A 22,831-nucleotide genomic window follows, 5' to 3' on the forward strand; every position below is an offset into this window, starting at 1 on the left:
GGGCGGGTCCCCGCGCGTCACACGCCGGGCCACGCGGGTGAGGCACCGTCACGCCCTCCCACGGACCCACGCGCTTCCCCCCGCACGCGGGACCACTTGCAACGTCACAACGTGCTCCCCACGTCCGCGCGCAGTGTCGCTCCCTCACACGGGGTCGCACAGGGTCAACCTTCAGGCTGTCACACGCCGCCGCACACACGGGGGCCCACACTGGAACAGGGTCCCCCGGCGCCACACACGATGACACGTCCGGATGGGGCCACCACCGACAACAACAACGTGGTGTCACACACAACCACGCATGTCACGCAGTCGCACACGCCCGGGCAGTCACAAAGTGTCACACCTGCACACATCACGAACAGCTTCGCAATCGGCATCAAACATTTTACACACTCACACTTGTCACGCCAGTCACCCAGCCACGTGGGGGGACGCGTCCTGCACTGCTGCACACTCATACACCACAGTCACAGCAAGCCCCAGAGAGCATCACTGTAACACCCACAGCCGCACACAGCTGAGACCAGCGTCACACACCCTGCGTGACACCGGGGGTCTCACACACTGTCCCAGTCGAGGAGTCAGTCACACACTCCACTACGGCTTATGCTCCACACTCACGCCCGATCACACGGGCTGACACACACTGTCACCCCCCGCGCCACCACAAGGTCACAAAAGAGCGGCATCGGTGCCGACCACACGTGGGGTCTCACAGTCACGCTGTAGCACGAAGGATAGCATAAGTGTCACCACAATCACGCGCGCCCTTGTGGGTACTTAGGTTCACGCGGATCACACCGGTACTTAGACACGCAGCTACACGGTGTCACGCCCACGCACCCACCCCGTCCCCCTTCACAGTCCCCTTGCTGCTGGAGAGGCACCTGGGCGGCAGTGCGCGTACCGGGTCGGCCCAGGAGCACTGAAGGAGCGGGCGGGAGCCCGAAGTGCGCGGTGGGCGTGGCTTCCCTCCCGCCCCGCCCCGAGTGGCTAGAGCGCGGAGGCGGGGCGCTGAGTGACAAGCTCTCCTGGCCCCGCCTACTCGCGCCCTTCCTAGAGGCAGGAGTGGCTCCAAGTCGGTCGGGGTGGGTAGTGCTGCGCGGTAAGGACTGCGACCTGACGCCAGTCAGACCTGCTCTCGTTCTTTTCTGCGGGAAACGGAGTTTCTTCCGCCTGAACGGGGGCGGGGCGCGGGCGGTACCTTCTGATCCGCTCCGCCCCGTCCCTCCGTCTAGAGCAGGGGGACGGCACCGCCCAGCAGCCATTGGGTTCCCGCGAGTCCTGTGTCTCGGACGCGCGCGGCAAACCCAGGACCAGGACCCCCAGCATGGCTGTCAAGAAGATCGCGATCTTCGGCGCCACTGGCAGGACCGGGCTCACCACCCTGGCGCAGGCGGTGCAAGCAGGCATGAGCCGGGGCCGGTGGGGGATATCGTGGGGCACACGGGCAGACATTAGGGAGGGTTTTCTCGGGGCTGAGGGCCAGGCCCAGGGGCCGCCAGTCCCTATTTGAGATGTGTGAAGGTTCGGGGAGCCAAGCCGGTGGCCACGGGGCACAAGTGGAGGAAGCTACGAGATTCAGTTTTATGGGAGTGCAAGGCATAGACGTTGGCCGTGGGAGCCTGGGGGACTCCAGCGACAAGGTTAGATGTAAACCTAGGGCTCTTATGAAATGTGCGTGGTTGTGGTTGTCATTGTGCTGGTGGTGGGTTCATCGGCTTGCTGCCCCGTGCCGCCCTCCTGCCACGTGATTAAATCCTGGCCGCCCTCATTTAGAGCTGGAAATGACATTACCCCACTTGACCGAAGAGAAAACAGAGGCCCTAAGCCAGGCATGGTGACGTGTGCCTGTAATATGTCAACACTCCAGAGGTTGAGGCAGGTGAGTTGGAGACCAGCCTGGGCTACATAGAGAGCTCAAGACCAGTCGAAACTACAGAGCAAGAACCAAGACTCTGCCCCCCGCCCCCCCAAAAAAGGAAGAGAAACAAAAAACTGAAACTCAGAGAATGACTTATTCACACAGCTGGTAGGAGGCAGTGCTGGGATTTGAACCCAGGTCACGCTCTTAAACATCAAAAATGTCTGCAGATTCTGAGCTTGGATCCTAACTTGGAAACGGAAAAGATTAAGTGTAGGTTGTTGTGAGTACGAAACAGAGAGGTCACAGAGACACTGAGTGAAGACCTGGGAACCCTAGCTTTGGAAAAGTCCATAAGGCTGAAAATTCAGAGGTGGGCCAGAGAGGGTGCGGCATCCCCCGGCACACCATGCCCCCTAAACCCACAGTTTACCAGCTCCCGGCTGGGTCTGGGACTTCCAGATACGGGCCTCACCCCTGTTAGCCCTAGTAATTGAGATAGTAGCTATCTGTGTGCCCCAAAAAGGGTGGAGGCCACGCGGCCTCCCAGGACTCTGCTGTCTCAGCCCAGCCTCCCTTGGAGGGACTCTTCAGTGTCCTCTTCCCCAGGGTCCTCAGGAAGGTCCTGATTTTTGTCGAGGAAAGGAGCCTGGCCTCTGAGTAGAAGCAGTGTGCTGATAAGCATTTCTAGGGGAGCAGTGGGAAAGGAAGAGGGAGAAGTTGAGATGTGCTGAGTCACCCTGAAAATCTGGACTCGTGACCGCCTTCTACTTAATGCCCAGTGCCGCTGGTTTTTGCTGTCCCACCCTGCTGGTCACAGCTGGGACAGCACCCAGGGAACTTGAGAGCTGGAGCCTAGGGAAGGCCCTGCAGGCTCCCTGTGGCTCTGAAGGACTGTGCTGCCCCTATCACAAATTGCAAGGGCTTGGATGGGTAGGGTTTTATTGACCTCAGTGTGATTTTATAGGGTGTGACAGAGGCCCTGCTCTACAGCGCACACCTGTAATCCCAGCCACTGAGCAGAAATTCAAGGATAGCCTGGCCAACTTAATGAGATTCCATCTCAAAATTTTAAAAAAGTAAGGGTTTGGTGATTGTATAGCTCAGCGGTCCCTGGGTCTAATCCCCCACTAATACCAAAGAAATTTTTCTTTCTTTGTTTTGAGGCAGGGTCTTACTATGTAGTTCAGGCTGGCCTTGAACTCATTTCTGTAGCCCAGGCTGGTCTCGAACTCACAGTGATCCTTCTGCCTCAGCTTCCTTTTTTTTTTCTTTTTTTTTTGGTACCGGAAATCGAACTCAGGACCTTGCGCTTGCCAGGCAGGCGCTTGTACCACTGAGCTATATCCCCGGCCCTGCCTCAGTTTCCTGAGTGCTGGGATTACAGGCCTATGCCACCATGCCCAGCTACATTAAAAAAATTTTTTTAATAAAAGAAGTAAAATAAGATCCTGAGCTATACTGGTTCTGATGCAGCCTGCCTCACATTCACTACCTGTGTGACCGAATAACTTGCACCTAGGTGTTTATAAAATGAGGACAAATCGATGGGAGGCTGAGGTAGAGGATCGAGAGTTCCAGCCCAGCCTGGCCAATTTAGTGACTTATCAAGACCCTGTCTCAAAATTTTGAGTTGGGATTGAGCTCAGTGCAAAGGTCCTGGTTCAATCCCCTGTATCACTAGCTCGCTAACTAAATAGGGAATGAATCTAGTAGTGCTTGCCCTGAGATGCTTATAATGATTAAATGAGATACTATCTGTGAAGTGCTTAGAACCATAGCTAATGCATGGTTGGTGCTCTCTGGCCGATTAGATTCTCTCTTTTTTTTTTGTCTTTTTGAGACAGGGTCTCGCTATGCGATTCAGGCTGGCCTTGAGCTCACTTTGTAGCCCAGGCTAGTCTCGAACTTGGATTGATCCTCCTGTCTCAGCCTCCCGAGTGCTGGGATTACAGGCGTGCACCACCATGCCCGGGTTGGCTGACTAGATTCAGATTATAGCTTCATGCTATATTCAGCAGGCTCTGGATCAGACTCATTTAGGTAAAAAGTTTTACTTTCTCCACCTACTAGCTGTGGCCCTGGCCCAATTACCTAAAATTGCCTCAATTTCTGCATCCTCAAAGTAGGTGTGATAATAATTACCTTGTAGAATTGTTGTGTTTCTCAAACTGTGGGCCACAGTGAGTTCTGAAATATATTTAATGGGTCACCATGCTATCAGAATCACATGTTAAATATCTGTTCTATAAAATTTTGGATTTGTTCTTCTTTTTCTTTCTTTTCTTTCTCTCTTTCTTTCTTTCTTTCTTTCTTTTTTTTTTTTTTTTGTTCTTTTTGATACAGAATTTCACTATGCAGTTCAGGCTGGCCTTAAACTCACTTTGCAGCCCAGGCTGGTCTTGAACTCAAGGAGATCCTCCTGCCTGAGCCTCCCGAGTGCTAGGATTACAGGCACAAGCTACCACACCTGGCTTAAAATTTTTGTTTTATATGTGTTTGGTACACTGGGTTAGGCAGCAAAACATATTTTGTACTAAGGGTTGATATAAAAAAAACTCTGAGCCAGGTGTGGTGGTGCATGCCTGTAATCCCAGCATTTGGGAGGCTGAGGCAGGAGGATCTTTGTGATTTCGAGAACAGCCTCGGCTACAAAGTGAGCTAAAGGCCAGCCTGAACTATATAACAAGACCGTCTCAAAAAGACAAAAAAGTGCCTGCCTGGCAAGTGCAAGGTCCTGAGTTTGATTCGCGGTACCAAAAAAAAAAACCCTGTGTCAAAAAACAAAAACTCTGCAACTTACTCTTGAATAGTTAAGGGAAAATATGTATATTCCTATATGTATAAGTATATATATAAATGTATGTAATTATGCGTGCTATATATGAGTGACGGCGAATATTTTGGAGACCAAGTGCCCAAACTGCAATCCAAATCCCACTTATTTATCACAAAGTGCCAACACTGCAATTAAACCTGAATACTGAGGTTTTAGTTTAGAAAAACAACCGTTATCTGATGCTCGGCTGCAGGGGCAACTTGGCTTACATGCCGACAGAGAGGACTCTGTGTGTCTGCTGAGATATATGTGCCATAGGTTCACCACCACTGCTATGTATTATATATACACATAAAGAGAGGGGAGCCAGGTGGGGTGGCTCACACCTGTAATCCTACCACTAGAGAGGCTTAGGCAGGAGGTTTGTGATTTCAAAACCTGTTTACATAATTGAGTTCAAGGCCAGGCTAGATGACTTAGTGAGATCTTATCTCAAAAAAACAAACAAGAGGCTGGGGATTTAGCTCAGCGGCACAGCACCTGCCTGGCAAGCGCAAGGTCATGAGTTCGATTTCCCGTACTGGAAAAAAAAAAAAAAAAGAGAGAGAGAGAGAGCAGGACAGAGTAGGCAGGGAGAATAAAGGAAAAGCAAAGATGAAATATTTGAGTTTTGTAAACTGGATGTGGTGGCACAAAGCTGTAATCCCAGCACTCAGGAGGCTGAGGCGGGAGGATTACCATAAGTTTGAGGCCAGCCTGGACTACATAATGAGTCCAAGCCCAACTTGAACTACATAGTGAGACCCTGTTTCAAAACACAAAACAAATTAAGTGCAAATTTAATTTGGGGAGGGGTGGTACTAGGGAGCCCAAACTGTTTTTTAAAAATCAGCCCATTAATTCATAGGCCTTGTTCAGTACTTGGCACATGGGGAGACCCTCATGAGTGCGGTACTCATCTCTAATACGGGAGCACTAACAGAGACCTTTGTGATGAGCTTTGCCAAAGTGCTCGCTGTCCAGAGAACAGGCATCTTAGCCTGACAGTGGGTGACTCCTATTTCCCATGGTGCTGGAGGCTGAGGAGCCCAAGAGGCTGGTGCCTGAAGTGGGGCCAGCTTCTCAGAGGTGACGCCTCTAGCTAGCTGCAGCCTCACCTGGCCTCAGGGGCTCCTAGCTCTGTGGGGTTTGTTTTGTTTTATTTTTAAATTTTTTTCTGGTACCAGGAATCGAACTCACGACCTTGCACTTGCCAGGCAGGCACTGTGCCACTGAGCTAAATCCCCAGCCTTCTGTGGATCTCTTTCATAAAGGCACCACATTCTTATTCAAGCAGCAGCACCCTCACAACCTAATGTCACCTCCTAAACACCCCGACATCTGACACCACCACTATGGTGATGAGGAGGGTTCAACTTATGAACTTCACAGGGGTAAAACACTTAGACTGGGGCTGGGGATTTAGCTCAGCGGCACAGCACCTGCCTGGCAAGCGCAAGGTCGTGAGTTCGACTCCTGGCACCGGAAGAAAAGAAAAAAAAAACAAAAACACACTTAGACCAAAGTATGTTCCAGGAAGCGGGAGGGTAGGGAGCCTCAGCACAGCACCTACCTGGCAAGCATAAGGTCCTGAGTTGGATTCCCAGTACAAAAAAAAGGGGAGAAGAATGCACAATTCACCGGACTCCATTTTAACCGATACAGTAGCAATTGGGCAATGCCCACCTGCTCCCTGTAAGCCCCGCAGGTGGGCAGCAACAGGGGTTTGGTGTCTGCCCTCATGAAAGGGGGTCATAGAGGACAGGGACACTGGGTGTTGTTGATATAGGGAGAGAAACTCCCAACCTGCTAGATGTCTGGGAAGAGCTTATGTTCTCTAAAATCGAAGAAGGAATTCTAGGAACAACCGAGGTTAAGAGCAGAATGTACTTACTGGGAAAAGAAAGCTTCTGTCTGAGAGAGACCGAAGCGGTCCCAAGTGGATTGCCAAGGACCCTACCATGTTTTTCTTTTTTTGACTTTTTGAGATAGGGTCTCACTGTGCAGTTCAGGCTGGCCTTGAGCTCACTTTGTAGCCCAGGCTGGTCTCAAACGTGAATCGATCCTCCTGCCTCAGCCTTCCAAGTGCTGGGTTTACAGGCGTGTGCCACCACAACCAGCTAAGGACCCTACCTTTTTAAGAGACTTTTTAAATAACTTTTTTTTCCGTGTGTGTGGTGCTGGGGATTGAACCTAGGGCTTTGCAAGTTCTAGACAAGTGCTCAACCGCTAAGCTACATCCCCAGCCCTAAAGAATTTTTATAGAGGAAAACCATGAGGTGAGGCGGGTCCAGGGTGGGGAAAAATGGGAAATCATAGGGTGGGCATGAGGCGGGACACCAGTATGGTCAACTAATAGGGTTACGAGCATAATTGCTCGGGTAATATTGATTACATGGGGATCAAACGGAAAAGCAAGTCGCGTAGTAAGCGGGTAGGGAACAGAACAGGGGTTTTTCCTGGAAGGGGTGGGTCAGTGGCTCTTTCCCAAGGTTTCACTGTGTAGTTCAGGTTGGCCTCAAACTCGCATTGATTCTCCTGTTTCAGCCTCCCCAGTGCTGGGATTACAGATGTGCACACCCTACCCAGCAGGTTCATGTATATTGTACCATGCATCAGAATGTTATTTGCTTGCCAAATGATATTGTGTTGTTTGGATAAACCACCTTTTATTTGCCCATTAAGCAGCTGACGGATGTTAGTTTGAATAATACTACTGTAAACATTTATGTGCAAAGTGTTAGGGCTGGGGGTATAGCTCAGCTGCACAAGCGCCTGCCTGGCAAGTGCAAGGTCCTGAGTTCGATTCCCGGTACCAGAAAACAAACAAACAAACAAAAAAAGACTCTGGGTAGCTCTTGTCATGTGCAAAGTGTTACATGAAAATGTTTTCCTTCCTCTGGGGCCTATACCTGAGAGTGGAATTGCTGGGTCTTATGCTATGCTGTGTTTAATCTTTTGAAGAGGTGCTAGACTTTTGCAAAGCAGATGCATCATTTAACATTGCCGAGCTGGGGATTTAGCTCAGCGTCACAGCGCCTGCCTGGCAAGCACGAGATCATGAGTTCGATTCCCGGTACCGGAGAAAAACAAAAAAAACAACAAAAAAAAAATTGCCATCAGCAATGTGTGAGGGTCCGGGTTTCCCCACAAGCATGCCAGCACTTTCACTTGGCTTCTTTATGTGGGCGGCCATCCTGGCAGGGGTGAAGTGGTGTTCATTGTGGTTTGGGTTCACATTTCCCTGCTGGCTAATGGTATTAGACATCTTTTCAAGTGCTTGTTGGCCATTTGTATACTTTACCTAGAAGAATGTTTATGCAAATGTTTTGCCCACTTTTTTTTTTTTAGTGTTCAGAATCGAACTCAAGACCTCGTACTTGCCAGGCAGGCACTTGTGCCGCTGAGCTATAAATCCCTGGCCCCCATGCTCACTTTTAATTAATCATTCCTGTTTTTATTATTGTGTTATAGGAGTTCTTCATATATCCTAGATATATCCTTTATTAGATACATGACTTGCAGCTGGGCATGGTAGCACACGCCTGTAATCCCAGCACTCAGGAGGCTGAAACAGGAGGATCAATGCGAGTTTGAGGCCAGCCTGAACTACACAGTGAAACCCTGTCTCAAAAAGGCAAAAAAAAAAAAGGGCTGGGAATAGTTTCTAAACTCCCTTGGTTTAATCCCCTGTACTGAAAAACAAAACCAAGCCAAAAATATCAAAATCACATCCATCCTCAGGGCCTTATCAAAATCAAGTTACCACTGGCCCTGGTGGCCGATGCCTTTAATCCCAGCACCTGGGAGGCTGAAGCAGGAGGATCTCCACAAGTTCAAAGCCACCCTGAGCTATATAGTGAGTTCAAGGCCAGCCTGAACTACATAGCAAGACCCTGTCTCAAAAAAACAAACAAAAAATAAATAAAGCTAGTTGCTGCCACAAAGCTCCACCAAGTTTTCACCATGTGAATTGAGAGCGGTCACATTCAGTTCAGAACAGAGACCACAAAATAACCTACAGTATTTTTTTTTTTTTTTTTTTTTTTTTGTGGTAATGAAGATCAAACCCAGAGATCTGGGCATGGTAGGCCACCACCAAGCTGCATCCTCACTCCTGGTCATTTTATTTTCAAAATGCCATATAGGCCAAGTGTGGTGGCACACACCTGCAATCCCAGCACTCGGGAGGCTGAAGCAGGAGGATCACTGTGAGTTCCAGGCCAGCCTGAACTACATAGTGAAACCTTGTCTCAAAAAGTAAATAAATAAATAAAATATAATGCCATATAGGCCAGGTATGGTGGCACACACCTGTGACCCCAGCACTCAGGAGGCTGAGGCTGGCACATTACAAATTCAAGCCCAGTCTGAACTACACAGTCACCTTGCCTCAAAAAAAAAAAAAAGGCCGAGCATGGTGGCGCATGCCTGTAATCCCAGCACTTGGGAGGCTGAGGCAGGAGGATTGTTGCAAGTTCAAGGCCAGCCTGGACTACAAAGTGAGCTCAAGTTCAACCTGAACTGTATAGTGAGAACCTGTCTCAAAAAGAGAAAAAAAAAAAAAGCAAACACAATCACTGATGTATATATATGTTTATTCATTTATTTTTGCAGTACTAAGGATTGAACCCAGAGCCTTCACACTGAACTCTATCTGGTCCTTTGTCTTTTTTATTTTGAGACAAGTTCTCATTAAATTGATAAATGACCCAGGCTGGGCTTATACATGCAATCTTGATTATAGGAATGCACCTCCATGCCTCGCCGGATGGGAGCTGTACAGTGTGTGTTGGGGTCAGGGGACAGTCATGTAAAATTCTTGGTGGAGCACATATTTTATGACCACTAAGGAAGGGCTGGGCTTCCAGAGCATTAGTAGCAGGGCCTGGGATCAATCCAGCTCTGGGCAATCTCTGGGCAACTGTGTCCCTGGGTCGTTTGACCCACGGATGGGAAGCCCAGAGCAGTGACAGTCAGGGCACTAATCCTGTTATTGCTGGAAGCAGGGGCTGTCTGGTGCATGGAGAGGCCCAGGAGGCCTCCTTGGAAATTGTAGGGGTTTTTGTTGTTTGTTTTTTTTGGGACAGAGTCTTACTACATAGTTGTGGCTGGCCTTGAACTCACTGTGTAGCCCAGGTTGGCCTCGAACTCCTGGTGATCCTCCTGCCTCAGCCTCCCAAGTGCTGGGATCACAAACGTGCACTACCGTGACCAGCCTTGTGTGGCCTTATTTTAACAACTAGCTGGCTGTAACTCAATTTGCCAGCAAAAATGTTTGAAGATGGCTGCCCTGGGACAGGAGACCTAGAGGATGGAATTGGAGGTTCGTGGGCCCTGAGAGGGCCAGCCTGACCCCCGCTGACCCTGCGCCCTTCTCTCTGCCCGCAGGTTATGAAGTGACCGTGCTGGTGCGGGACCCGGCCAGGCTGCCGTCAGAGGGGCCCCAGCCAGCGCACGTGATCGTGGGAGATGTCCGGCAAGCGGCCGATGTGGACAAGACCGTGGCCGGGCAGGATGCCGTCATTGTGCTGCTGGGCACCGGCAACGACCTCAGTACTGGGCCCCCCCTCTGCCCACGGCCCCTCCCTACGCCTCGGCCCCCAGCACCACGCCCACCCCCCGCCCCGCCCCTGCCACCCGCTCCGCCACCGCCTCCCACCAGTGACAGCCGCTCTCTGTCCCCCCTAAGGTCCCACTACCGTGATGTCCGAGGGCGCCCGGAACATCGTGGCAGCCATGAAGGCTCACGGAGTGGACAAGGTCGTGGCCTGCACTTCAGGTGGGTGGTGGGTTCGTGGAGAGGGGCCTGAGGGGGTGGTGGGTGCCGGAGGGGTAGCCCAGGGACCTCTGAAAGGTGACACTGAGCCATTCCACGTCATCGTGCATTCGTTGAGCGCCCCGGGGGTGGGGGTGGGGGTGGGGGAGGCGGACCTCACAGAGGAAGTGGCAGCCCTGTGGGTACACACGGCTGCCGCCCACCCGGAGCTCCCCATCATGGAGAGATGACAGTAAACAGATAGTTGTCCTGCGGGGTTGGCCTTAGCTCAGTGGCAGAGCACTTGTCCAGCACCTGCAGAGCTCCGGGTTCCACCCAGCTCTGCAAAGCAGACAAACACAAGGGCAGTACCCAGTGATCTAGGGAGAAGGCTACAGAGGGCATGAGGGACAGTTGATGCTCACGGCATTTATTGAGCACTTACTGGATGCTAGGTACTATCTGTTTCTCTTAGGGAGGAAAGCCAGTTAATCTGCACAAAACCCCTTTGGATATTTATACTCAGGCTACACATCCTGGATGCTCAGAAGGTACTAGCTATTGTTACTCTTATTTTTTATTCTTTTTACTTGGAGGAGGAGAGTTTGTTTTCTGGTTGTTGTTTTTTGGGACTTGTTTTTTTATTTTTATTTTTTGAGACAGTCTCACCATTAAGTTTGGGCCTGGGCTGACCTTGAACTCACTATGTGGCCTAGACGGGCCCAGAGCTTGTGGCGATCCTCCTGTCTCAGCCCCCCAAGGGCTGGGGTTACTGGTGTGCACCACCATACCATACCTGGCATAACCCTTATCTCCCGGGATAGCTCAGGGAGCAGGTCCAGCTGGCTCTCTCACCTGGGCCCACACTGCTGTGCCCTGTGCCGCAGGCTCTCTGCACAGCTGCGCTCCTCCTCTCTGTTTTTGCCCACAGGTTGCCTCCTTGGGACAGGAGGTGGCATGAGGCGTCTGCAGGAACAATTGCTCTCTGGGCAGCAGAGCCCGAAAGAGCAAAGACCTGGAAGCCAGAGCTAGGTAGAGAGCAGGGAGCAGAATCATTTGGTGCTTTTTTATCCCTCTTAAGCTTTAAAATGAAAATGTAAACTGGGCATGGTGGCACATGCCTGTAATCCCAGCATTCAGGAGGCTGAGGCAGGAGGATCATTGGGAGTTCAAAATCAGCCTGCGCTACAAAGTACGCTCAAGCCCAGCCTGAACTGCATAGCAAGACCCTGTCTCAAAAAGACCAAAAAAGGAAAGAAAGAAAGAAATAGAAGTGTAATCCCAAACCTGAAATTTTTACTATGTATTATAATTGGTTTATCTGTGCCCACATATATGAATATTTTTTGGTTTTGTTTTTCTCCTCCTAAGCTATTTGACGTGGAGTTACAGACCTCAGGCCACCCTCTTTGGTCACTCCTAAAAAAGGGACTTTCTCTTCTAGAGCACAATACTGTTTGCTATCAAAGCCCCCCCCCAAAAGAACACTTTTAGCCTCTAATTGTTAGTGTCAGATATTCCCACTATATACAAGTCTCAAGGTAAAAAATCAGAAAGATCTTTGTCCTCCGAGAGGCTTTGGAGTTTATAAGTTAGGGTGGAGCTGTTTTCGTGTTTTCTGTACTGTGAACTGAAACCAGGGCCTTGACACTCACCTTCGTCCACGGCTGAATCCATAATTTTCTACTTGGAGACAGTCTCAATAAATCACCAAGTCACCCAGGCTAGGCTGGAATTTGAGATCCTCCTGCTTCAGCCTTCCAGAATGCTGAGATTCAGGCAGGAGCCAATCTGTCTGGCTAGGCTTGTTTTTTATAGGAGTTGCCTAAAAGGGTTAGAAAGAAACACAGGGTAAGTGACAGACTGGATTTGCAATTGCCACCTGAAGGCTAGAGGCTGCTGGTTCTAGCAGAGGAGGAAGGGAAATTGGGCCCTCGAGGTTTTTGCTACTTGGCCTTAGGCCCTCACTTGATAATCTGAGCCTCAGTTTTCTCACTGAGGAAAGTAAGGAGGAAATCCTGCTGCCTGGGAATCAGTGAAACTTTTTTTTTTTTTTTTTTTTTTTTTTTTTTGTCTTTTTGAGACGGGGTCTCTATGCAGTTCAGGCTGGCCTTGAGCTCACTTTGTAGCCAGCTGGTCTGGAACTCGAAATGATCCTCTTGCCTCAGCCTCCTGAGTGCTGAGATTGCAGGTGTGCGCCACCATGCCCAGCTGCACTGAGACAATTATGGTGACTTTTTTTTTGATGCTGGAAGCAGAAATCAGGGCCTTAGGCACGGTAAACACATTCTCTACCACAGCCACCGCGAGCCTCAGCCCCAATTTATATCATCCCAGTTTACACATGAGGAAACAGGCCGTCGGCCAGTGGTAGGCCCAGAGTTGGAAACAAGACAGAGACCAAGCTCTTTCCTATCTCACCAAACTGTGCCTAAAACATTCAGCTTAGTTGGGCATGGTAAATGTTCTATGACTGTGAGCTGGTAGTGTAGCTTGGCTAAGACTAAGTAGTGCCTTCAGAAAATGCTTACTTTGGCATAGCGGCACACACCTATAATCCCAGCATTTTGAAGGCTGGGGCAGGAGGATCACTGCGAGTTCGAGGCCAGCCTAGGCTACAAAGTGAGCTCAAGGCCAGTCTGAACTGCATACTGAGACCGTCTCAAAAAAAAAAAAAAAAAAAAAAAAAAAAAAAAAATGTGGTGGCACATTCCTAAAGTCCTGGCATTCTGGGAGGCTGATCAGTAGGAGGATCAAAAATTTGAGCCCAACCTGGGCAACTGAGAAATTTAGCAAGATTTCATATCAAGATAAAAAAAAAATTTTTTTTTAGAGAAGTGCTGGATGTGGTGGCGCATGCCTGCTGTAATCCCAGATTTGGGGGGCTGAGGCAGGAGGACGGTCTTGAGTTCGAGGCCAGCCTAGACTGCATACCAAGACTGTGTCTCAAAAAAAAAAGTATTAGAGGGGGTTGGGGATGTAGCTCAGCGGCACAGCATCTGCCTGGCGAGTGGAAGGTCCTGAGTTCGATTCCTGGTACCAAAAAAGAAAAGGGCTGAGGATGTAGCTCAGTGCAAAGCACCACAGTCTAACCCCAGTACCACCATGGAAAAATAGCTCCTACAGTGTCCTAGACCCTTCTAAGGGCCGGGAAGTGGGCAGGGAGATAATAAAATAGGACCTGGGAAGCTGTGGTGCAGAGGAGGGAAAGGTGCTGAGGGAAGACGAGCAACCGCACCGGGATTGTACAGGTGACGTGGGAGGTACTACAGTTTTAAAGAAGGCGACAGGGAAAGTGGTACTGGGCGGGCCCTGGTCCAACTCTGCAAGAAAAAGAAAGGAGCCACGCGTGGGAGCCGCCCCAGGACACCGGTCCGCAGCTGCACAGGCAGGGAGGCCGTGTGCAGCTGGCGCAGAGCAGCTGCTGCGGACCACACTGAGTGGAAATGTCCACCAGCTGGTGGACCGAGCAGCGCGGGCCTTGTGGGCTGTCCACATTGAGGACATGACTTTCACCTTGAGTGAGATGGGGAACTGCGGCTGGGACCTGATTCAGGGGTCACAGTGTCCCTGTGGCAGTCAGGGATGGGGCAAGGAGACCAGGGAGGAGCAAGAGGCCACAATGGACAGTACTGTGCGGGGTGAGGAGAAGGCTGATGTGGAATTGCTGTGAACCAGCCACCACCTGTCATCCCCGCACTCTGGGAGGCTGAGGCAGGCAGATTGCAAATCTGAGTGCCCTGCTGGGCCATTTAGAGAGATCTTGTCTCAAAAAAACAGAAACAGGGTCTGGGGATTTAGCTCAGTGGCACAGCGCCTGCCTGGCAAGCGCAAGGTTGTGAGTTCGATTCCTGGTACTGGAAGAAAAACAAAAACAAAACAAACAAAGAAAGAAAAGCCTGGGGACGTGGCTCAGTGTGAAAGGTTTGGGTTTAATCACCAGCACGGGAAACAGAGAGAGAGAGAGAGGGGGACAGAGAAGAAGTCGCTGTGAGCTGGACTGCTTTTGGTGGCAGTGTTAGAGCTGTGGCCGAGGTCACTTTTTCCAGACGGCCGTGGGGAAGCACTGCGGAATTTTGTCCTGGCATCAAAACAACACAGCCCAGAGGACCCTGCCCTCTGTCCCCCTTCAGCCTTCCTGCTCTGGGATCCAGCCAAGGTGCCCCCACGTCTGCAGGACGTGACCGACGACCACATCCGGATGCACAAGGTGCTGCAACAGTCGGGCCTGAAGTACGTGGCTGTGATGCCACCACACATCGGTGAGTAGGGCGGGGAGCCCGCAGCACCGTCACCACCAGGCTGTGCCCTCCTGCCTCCTGAAGAGATCTATGGGGCCCTCCCTGGTCACCCTAAAACTCCAAACACTGCACATGGAGGGGGCCCCCGGTTCATATCTGAATGCCCCTCCCAAAAAACAACTGACAAACACATTTTTTTTTTTCCTTTTTATTTTTTTGAGACAGGGTCTGGCTATGTAGTTCAGGCTGGCCTTGAACTCACTATGTAGCCTTGGCTGGCCTCGAACTCGCTGCAGTCTCCCTGCCTCAGCCTCCTGAGTGCTGAGATTATGACACATTTTCTATCTTTCTCTGCTTTATTTACTTCTCTACTTCTCTCTCCCCGCCTCCCCCGTGTTTTTTCTTTTTTGTCTATTTTGAGACAGGGTTTCGCTATGCAGTTGAGGCTGGTCTTGAACTCACTTTGTAGCACAGATTGGCCTCCAATTCCCAGTGATCCTCCTGCCTCAGTCTCCCAAATTCTGGGATTACAAGCGTGCACCACCACACCCAGCCCTTTTTTTTTTTTTTCCCCTTAACAATACTGGGAACTGAATTCAGGGTCTTTGCACTGAGTCACATCCCTAGCTCACTGCCACCCCCACCCATCCCCCCATTTCAATTTTTTTTATTTTGAGAAGGGCTATCACTAAGTTACTCAAGCTGGGTTTCAACAATTTGAGACCTTCCTGCCTCAGCCTTCCAGAATGGTAGGATTACAGGCATGTACCACCATGATTGACTTCCTTTTCTTTTTTTTTTTTTTTTTTTGGCATTGGGAACCAAACTCGGTTTCAAGCTTGCCAGGCAGACGCTGTACCACTGAGCTACATCCCTGGCCCCCATGACTGACTTTCTAACACCCTGCTCATATCTCTGCTTAACAGAGCAGAGAGGTAGCAATGTGAAGCAACTATCACTTACTATAATTGTCTCCCAGTACTGGGAGGGGACTAGGCTCATGGTGGCTCTTGCTGAGTGTGTGGTGGGGGTGGGTGGGGGGGGTGTTTTCATGCAGGTGTGACACTGCCTGGAGCTAGAGTCCTGGGGACTCGTGGTTGATGTGGACCATAGGCCGGACACCTGCACATGACTTCCCCCTCTGGCCAGGGCTTTGTCACAGCAGGCTAGCTGGGCTCCTGGGCAAGAGTCCCAGGCAGAGCCATTGTCTTTTATGCTTATCGCAAAAAAAAAAAAAAAAAAAAAAAGAAAAGAAAAAAACAAGGGCCGGGGATATAGCTCAGTGGCACAGGCACCTGCCTGGCAAGTACAAGGTCCTGAGTTCGATTCCCGCTACCGAAAAAAGAAAAAGAATTTGAGACAGGCATGATATTTTGTTAATCAGAAGTGAGCATGAGGCTCTAGGATCAACCTGCAGCATGATCCACAAAAGCAAGTCAAGGAGGCTATCCTGGCGTGCACCTCTGGGGGGCTGACGCAGGAGGGCCGCATGTTCAAGCCCAGCCAAGGAGACTTAGCAAGATCCTGTCACAAAACAAAAACAAACAAAAAAAAACCAACTTTTTTTTATACAGAGTTCGGGATACAGCTCAGTGTAAAGGCCCTGACTTCAACCCTAGTACCACACACACACACACAAATAAAAAAAAAATAATAATAATAATAAACCAGGAGTGGTGGCGCATGCCTGTAATCCCAGCGCTCAGGAGGCTGAGGCAGGAAGGTCATTGTGAGTTCAAGGCCAGCCTGAAATGCATAGTGAGACCCTGTCTCAAAAAGACAAAAAAAAAGAAAGAAAGAAAGTAAAAAGAAATACATGTTTAAATCCAATTGTGGGAGATCTATTAGGCCCCTACTCAGACCAGAATCCTATAAGGGGTTTTGTTTTGTTTTGTTTTTTTGTTTTTTTGTTTTTTTTGGTTTTTCTCCGGTACCAGGAACCGAACTCACGACCTTGCGCTTGCCAGGCAAGCGCTTTGCCGCTGAGCTAAATCCCCAGCCCTGGTTTTGTTTTGTTTTGAGATAGGGTCTCTGTAGTTCAGGCTGGCCTTAAACTCACTTTATAGCCCACCCTGGCCCCAGACTCACAGCAGTCCTCCTGCATCAGCCTCCCTAGTGCTGGGATTATACCACACCCTGCTAACTTGCTTCTTTTTTTGAGACAGGGTCTCACTATGAAGTTTAGGCTGGCTTTGAGCTCACTTTGTAGGCCATGCTGAACTCGAACTTGCTGTGATCCTCCTGTCTCAGCCTCCCAGGTGCTAGGATTACAGTCGTGCTCCACTATACCTGGCTTTTTTCTCTCTCCCTTTGTTTCTTTCTTTCTTTGTTCCTCTCCACCCTGCCCCCCACCCCAGGCTTGCTTCTTGATCTTGGTTTGAAGTGAATACTCAGAGATCATGCCCCCAAATTAGTTCAACACTGACTAGTATTTGCAAGATTTTTCCTTCAGGGTGTTTTTGTTTGTTTTGTTTGAGACAGGGTCTCGCCTTGTAGTTCAGGCTGGCCTGGACTCAGAGTGTAGCCCAGACTAGCCTCAAACTCATGCTGATTCTCCTGCCTCAGCCTTCCAAGTGCTGAGATTACAGGTGTGTGACACTATGCCTGGCTTCTTCAGGGTTTTTTTGTTTTTTGTTTTGTTTTGGTTTTGGTTTTTTTTTTTTTTTTGGTACCGGAATGGAACTCAGGACCTTGTACTTGCCAGGTAGACTTTTATGCCACTGAGCTATATCCCCAGCCCTGTTCTGGTTTTGGTTTTGGTTTTAGTTTTGGTTTTGGTTTTGGTTTTGGTTTGGTGTACTAGAAAATTTTCAAACCTCCGAGAAAGTGGAAGGCAGTAAAGGCAGGTGAATGCTATGGTTATACACCCCTTGTCTAGCTTCAGGCTTCACTGGTTAGCATTTTGCCCTGTTTTTTACTTTCTCTCTTTTTTCTCTCTCCTTTCTATAGATAGATATGTATGTATTTATATAGTACATAGTTCCAAAATACACATATAATATATGTGCATATATATTTCTTGCTAGAGCCGGTAGAAGTAATAGCAGCTGACACAATTCACTTCTGAATTTCCCAACAGCCATCTCCCAAGAAGAAAGATACTTGGGAAGGAGCCATTACACACCTAAGGCAACTGGCATTATCTTTCTCCTCCTCTCCATACTCAGACTTTTCCTGGTGTCAGAAAATATCCCTTGAACCCACTCTCTTCGCCCCAAATCAAGGTCTAGTCGGGGATCATGCATTGCATTTAGTTGGCAGGTCATGTTTAATCTGAAACAATCTTCCTGTCTTTTTTTTTGTCTTTTTTTTTTTTTTTTTAACGTTTCTCATGACAATAGCCAAAACAAGTGTCTTTTTATTCCCTTTGAAATACGATCTTGCTGTGTTGTGCAGGATGGTTTCAAACTCCTGGATTCACGTGATCCTCCTGCCTCAGCCTCTGGTGTAGCTGGGGCTACAGATCCACATTTCTCAGTTCCCAACTCAGGTGTCTTTTTTGTTGTTGTTGTCTTTTTGAGACAGGGTCTCACTATGCAGGTCAGGCTAGCCTTGAAATCACTTTGTAGCCCAAGCTGGCCTTGAACTCATAAGGATCCTCCTGCCTCAACCTCCCAAGTGCTGGGATTACAGGCATGCGCCACCTCACCCGGCTCAGGTGTTTTTAAATATACCATTTTCTAGTTGTTTTCCCACAGATTCAGATTAAACATTGTCAGCAGAAATGCCACATGGGTAAGGGTATGTGTTCCTCTCTTTCTCCCCTCCCCTACTGGGGATGAGTCCAGACCTTTCACACTGAGCCACATCCCCAGCATTTTTGGCTGTGGTTGGTTGGTTGGTTTTTTTGAGACAAGGTCTTCCTAAACTGCTCGACCTGGGTTCAAACTTTTGATCTTTCTTCATCAGCCTCCTAGAGTTCTGGGATTACGATATGTGTGCCAGGAGGCCCAGTTGAATGTATGTTCCTTATTGCATGTGACTCCAGGGAGTCCCACAAGTGATACCACATTTGACCCCCAAGTTTAGTTAATTGGTCACTGTGAGATTTTTTTCTTTTTGAGACAGGTTCATACTATGTAGTTCAGGCTGGCCTAAAACTCATAGGGATCCTCCTGCCTCAGCCTCCCAAGTACTGGGATTACACGTGTGCCTGACCTGGGATTTTTTTTTTTTTTCCGGTACCGGGAATCGATGGGATATTATTTTTAATGGTCACAGTGCAGCCATCAGTGCCCTTACAATAGCCAGGTTATGCCAGTTCACTGTCCCTGCTAAGTCCTAGTCAGGCCTGGGATGTAGTTCAGTAGTAAAAGTGGCACATGCCTGTAATCCCAGCACTTGGGAGGCTGAGGCAGGAGGATCCTTGCAAGTTCCAGACCAGCCTGGGCTTCAAGGTGAGCTCAAGGCCAGCCTGAACTATATAGTGAGACTGTCTCCAAAAGACAAAAAAAAAAAAAAAAGAAAGAAAGAAAGAAAGAAAAAAGGAAGGGAAAGAGAAAGAAAGGGAGAGAGGAAAAAAGAGAAATAAACCTACTGATACCCCTCACATCAGGATATACCAATTGCTTTTTCAGCAGATCAAAAGAATGTCTCTCTTTCCACTGTCGGGAGAATGTAGGCCCACACGTGGGACCCGCCATTCAGTCCTCCTGGAGGGACCCAGAAGGAGGGACCCATAATAAATTGAGCTTTTGCCACTGGACGGTTTGCAGCCCTAGGATGTGACCAGTGGGCTCCGTTTGCTGTTGTGCGTGAGTCCCTGGGTGCTCCCATCTGCCTGTTGGTCAAATAGGGTTACTAGCAGGTCCCAGGCTAACCTCTGCTTTATCTTGCACCACTAACACATTGGCTATTTTCCTTTCGCAGAGGTTGCCTTTTCTTACTGTCTCCCTCTGAGAGTAGGGATTCTTGTCTGCTTCGTCCCTTACTGGGTGCTGACCACAGGCTCACAGTAGGTGATCCTTTCGCTGTTGCCAGGTACCTGAGAAAAATAACATAGCAGCTTTTTAAATTTTTTTTGGTACTGGGAATCAAACTCAGGACCTTGCGCTTGCCAGGAAGATGCTCTGCCGCTGAAGTATCCTCCCAGGCCCTCAGAAGAGGAAGCTTGGTTTGGGCTCACAGCTTCAGAGGCTACAGTCCATGGCCACCTGGCTTCATTGCTTCTAGGCCTCGTGACAGGGCAGAAACTTTATCAGGGTAGAAGGGTGTGGTGGAGTAAAGCCGTTAGAAGCAGAGTGAGATGTCCAGAGAGAGGAAGAGGCCAGGGGTGAGATGTAATCCCAAACTCAATATTTAAGATCCACTCCCTTCAGCTGACTCCATCTCCTTTCCATCACCACCCTATAAGCCCATCCAGTTACCACCCCACCAGTGGATTCATCCACGAAGTGAGCACCCTCATGACTTTTTTTTTTTTTTTTTTTTTGTCTTTTTGAGACATAGGGTCTCTCATAGGGTCTCTCATAGGGTCTCTCTATGCAGTTCAGGCTAGCCTTGAGCTCACTTTTTAGCCCAGGCTGGCTTCGAACTCACAACGATCCTCCTGCCTCAGCCTTCCAAGTGCTGGGATTACAGGCGTGCACCACTACACCCAGCTCACCCTTATGATTGAATCCTTCAAAAAGCCCATTTGCTGGCAACCATAGCTTCAACAATGAGCTTTTGTGGTCATTTCACTTATTTATTTTTGACCATACTAGGGATTGAACTCAGGGCCTTTGCACTAAGCTATGTCGTCGCCAGAATTTTTTTTATTTTGATTTGTTTTATTTTGGTTTTTTTGGTAGCGGGGATCGAACCCAGGAGCTTGTGCTTGCCAGGCAGGTGCTTGTGCCACTGAGCTATATCCTCGGCCCCACTTTTTTTAATTTTGAGATAGGGTCTTCATAAATCCCAGGTTGCCTGGATTTGAATTTGCAATCTTCCTGCCTCAGCCTCTCAGAATGCTGGGATTACTGGTTTGTGCCCCACACCCATCCCTGAGGGAGGGGAGGGCTTTTTAGATAATTACCATGACAAAGCTGGCCTCCGAGTTTGAGGTAAGAGGATTTCTTTTTTTGTTTTTGTTTTTTATTGAGACAGGGGCTCACTATGCACTTCCTCCTGCCTCAGCCTGCAGAGTACTGGGATTACAGGCCTGCACTACCACGCCCAACTGGTAAGAGGATTTCAAATTCCAGGTCAGCCTGGGCGAATTAGCCAGACCCCTCTCAAAATAAAAAGTAAAAAGGGGCTGGTCATTGTGGTGCAGGCCTGGAATCCCAGTACTCAGAAGGTGAGGCAGGACGATTGCCAACCTGGAGAGCACAGTGAATTCAAGTCTAGCCTGAAGTACATAGTGAGACCCTGTCTGAGAAAAAAAAAAAAACAAAAATAAAAATAAAGGGGCTGGGGACTTAGCTCAGTGGCACAGCACCTGCCTGGCAAGTACAAGGCATGAGTTCGATTCCCAGTACTGGAAAAAAAATAAATAAATAAATAAAATAAAATAAAATAAAACAGGGCTGGAGGCAGTCACTATAGCTCAGTGTCAAGACCCTGGGTTCAATCACCACTATCACAAAAATAAATGAAGGGGCTGGGAGTTTAACTCAGTGGCACAGCACCTGCCTGGCAAGCGCAAGGTCGTGAGTTCGATTCCCAGTACCAGAAAAAAAGCAAAAACAAAACAAAACAAAAAACAACAAATAAATGAATAAAAATTAAAAAGGGCTGGGGATGTAGCTCAGTACAAAGGCCTTGCATTCAGTCCCCAGCACTGGGCGTATGTGTGTGCAGGGTACTACTATTACTACAGCAATAACCAGTAAGGATATGTGGGACAAGTGAAGCAAAGGGCGTAGCAAGCCCTGGTCCATGGCATCCCCTCCCTGGCTGTTATGCCCCCTGGTAAGTACCCTGAGCTCACGTGTTGGGACCTGGGAAAGGACACACTTTCACCCATCTGTCCCTCTGTCTTATTTCCCAGGGGATCAGCCGCTCACTGGGGCCTACACAGTGACCCTGGATGGACGGGGGCCCTCAAGGGTCATCTCCAAACATGACCTGGGCCACTTCATGCTGCGCTGCCTGACCACCGATGAGTACAACGGGCACAACACCTACCCCTCCCACCAGTACGACTAGGCCCCCGCCCTGCCTGGGAGGAGGGCATTCTGGGAAAGGAGGCACAAAGAAGGGAGCAATAAATCATGAGCCACAAGCTTCAGTTTTTTTCCAGACCACCCGACTCTTCTTCTCTGCCTTTGAGGATTCACTGTCTGTGTACGATTTTCAGTGTTGGCCAAGTGTGCCCGTCAGCCTCTCCCTGCCTTGAACAAAGTACCTGAGAAAAACAACTCAGAGGGTAACAGTTTATTTTGGTTCATGATTTCAGAGGCTTCAGTCTCTGGTCACATGGCTCCATTGCTTCTAGGTTGGTGGCAAAACAGAAACAGCAGAGGAAAGCTTCCCATCTCTCAGCAGCTAGAGAGAGGGGACGGGAGACAGACTGATTTCCCAGCATCACAGGCCCATGATCTATTCCCTTTGACGAGGCCCCACCTCCGCCCACTTGCATCACCTCCCATAAGCCTATCAAATCCTGAGCTCATCAGTGGGTTAATCCACTTGTTGAAGTTAGAGCCCTTCATGATCCAATTGCTTCCCCCAAAGCACATCAGCTGGAAACTGAGCCTTTAACACCTGAGTTTGGGGGACATTCCAAATCCAAACCATAACACCAGGGTACCTAGGAGCCCCACTTTCCCTGCTTTCCTGGATCTCACAGTCAAGTGGGAGAGGTGCCCCTGAGAGTGAAAACCCAGAATGGCCAGAGCTGTGATGTGGAGAGCAGGTAGGGCTATGGTAGCCCAGAGCAGGTACCTGAGGAGTCTACCAGGCAGGAGTACCCAGCCTGAGGAGTCTACAGGCTCTGTGGAAGAAGGGTATATGTTCAACCTGAAACTTGGCTTATTAAGAATGAACCAAGATGCCGGGCGTGGTGGCGCACACCTGTAATCCCAGCACTCGGGAGGCTGAGGCAGGAGGATCGTTGTGAGTTGGAGGCCAGCCTGGGCTACAAAGTGAGTTCAAGGCCAGCCCAACCTGCATAATGAGACCCTGTCTCAAAAAGACAATAAATAGGGGCTGGGGATTTAGCT

The 22,831-nt window shown here is 49.3% G+C and overlaps 2 protein-coding genes across 2 annotated transcripts in view; one reads left to right on the top strand and one right to left on the bottom strand.

Annotated features, from left to right (window-relative positions):
* Positions 1 to 975, bottom strand: part of Sptbn4 (spectrin, beta, non-erythrocytic 4) — an 82,825-nt gene extending 81,850 nt beyond the window's left edge. The window contains exon 1 of the mRNA XM_013509644.1: positions 911 to 975. The gene's annotated coding sequence lies outside the window, so the exon portion shown is untranslated. The remainder of the gene's footprint in view (positions 1 to 910) is intronic.
* A 93-nt stretch (positions 976 to 1,068) lies between these two features.
* Positions 1,069 to 21,910, top strand: Blvrb (biliverdin reductase B). The gene is made up of 5 exons (XM_005414044.2): positions 1,069 to 1,412; positions 10,077 to 10,241; positions 10,378 to 10,467; positions 14,577 to 14,705; positions 21,658 to 21,910. The coding sequence occupies exons 1-5, from the start codon at positions 1,334 to 1,336 to the stop codon at positions 21,813 to 21,815; spliced, it is 621 nt and encodes a 206-aa protein (XP_005414101.1). The 5' UTR covers positions 1,069 to 1,333; the 3' UTR covers positions 21,816 to 21,910.
* Positions 21,911 to 22,831: the final 921 nt, after the last annotated feature.

This window comes from Chinchilla lanigera, unplaced genomic scaffold, assembly GCF_000276665.1.
Source record: "Chinchilla lanigera isolate Chin_1 unplaced genomic scaffold, ChiLan1.0 scaffold00177, whole genome shotgun sequence".
Taxonomy (NCBI): domain Eukaryota; kingdom Metazoa; phylum Chordata; class Mammalia; order Rodentia; family Chinchillidae; genus Chinchilla; species Chinchilla lanigera.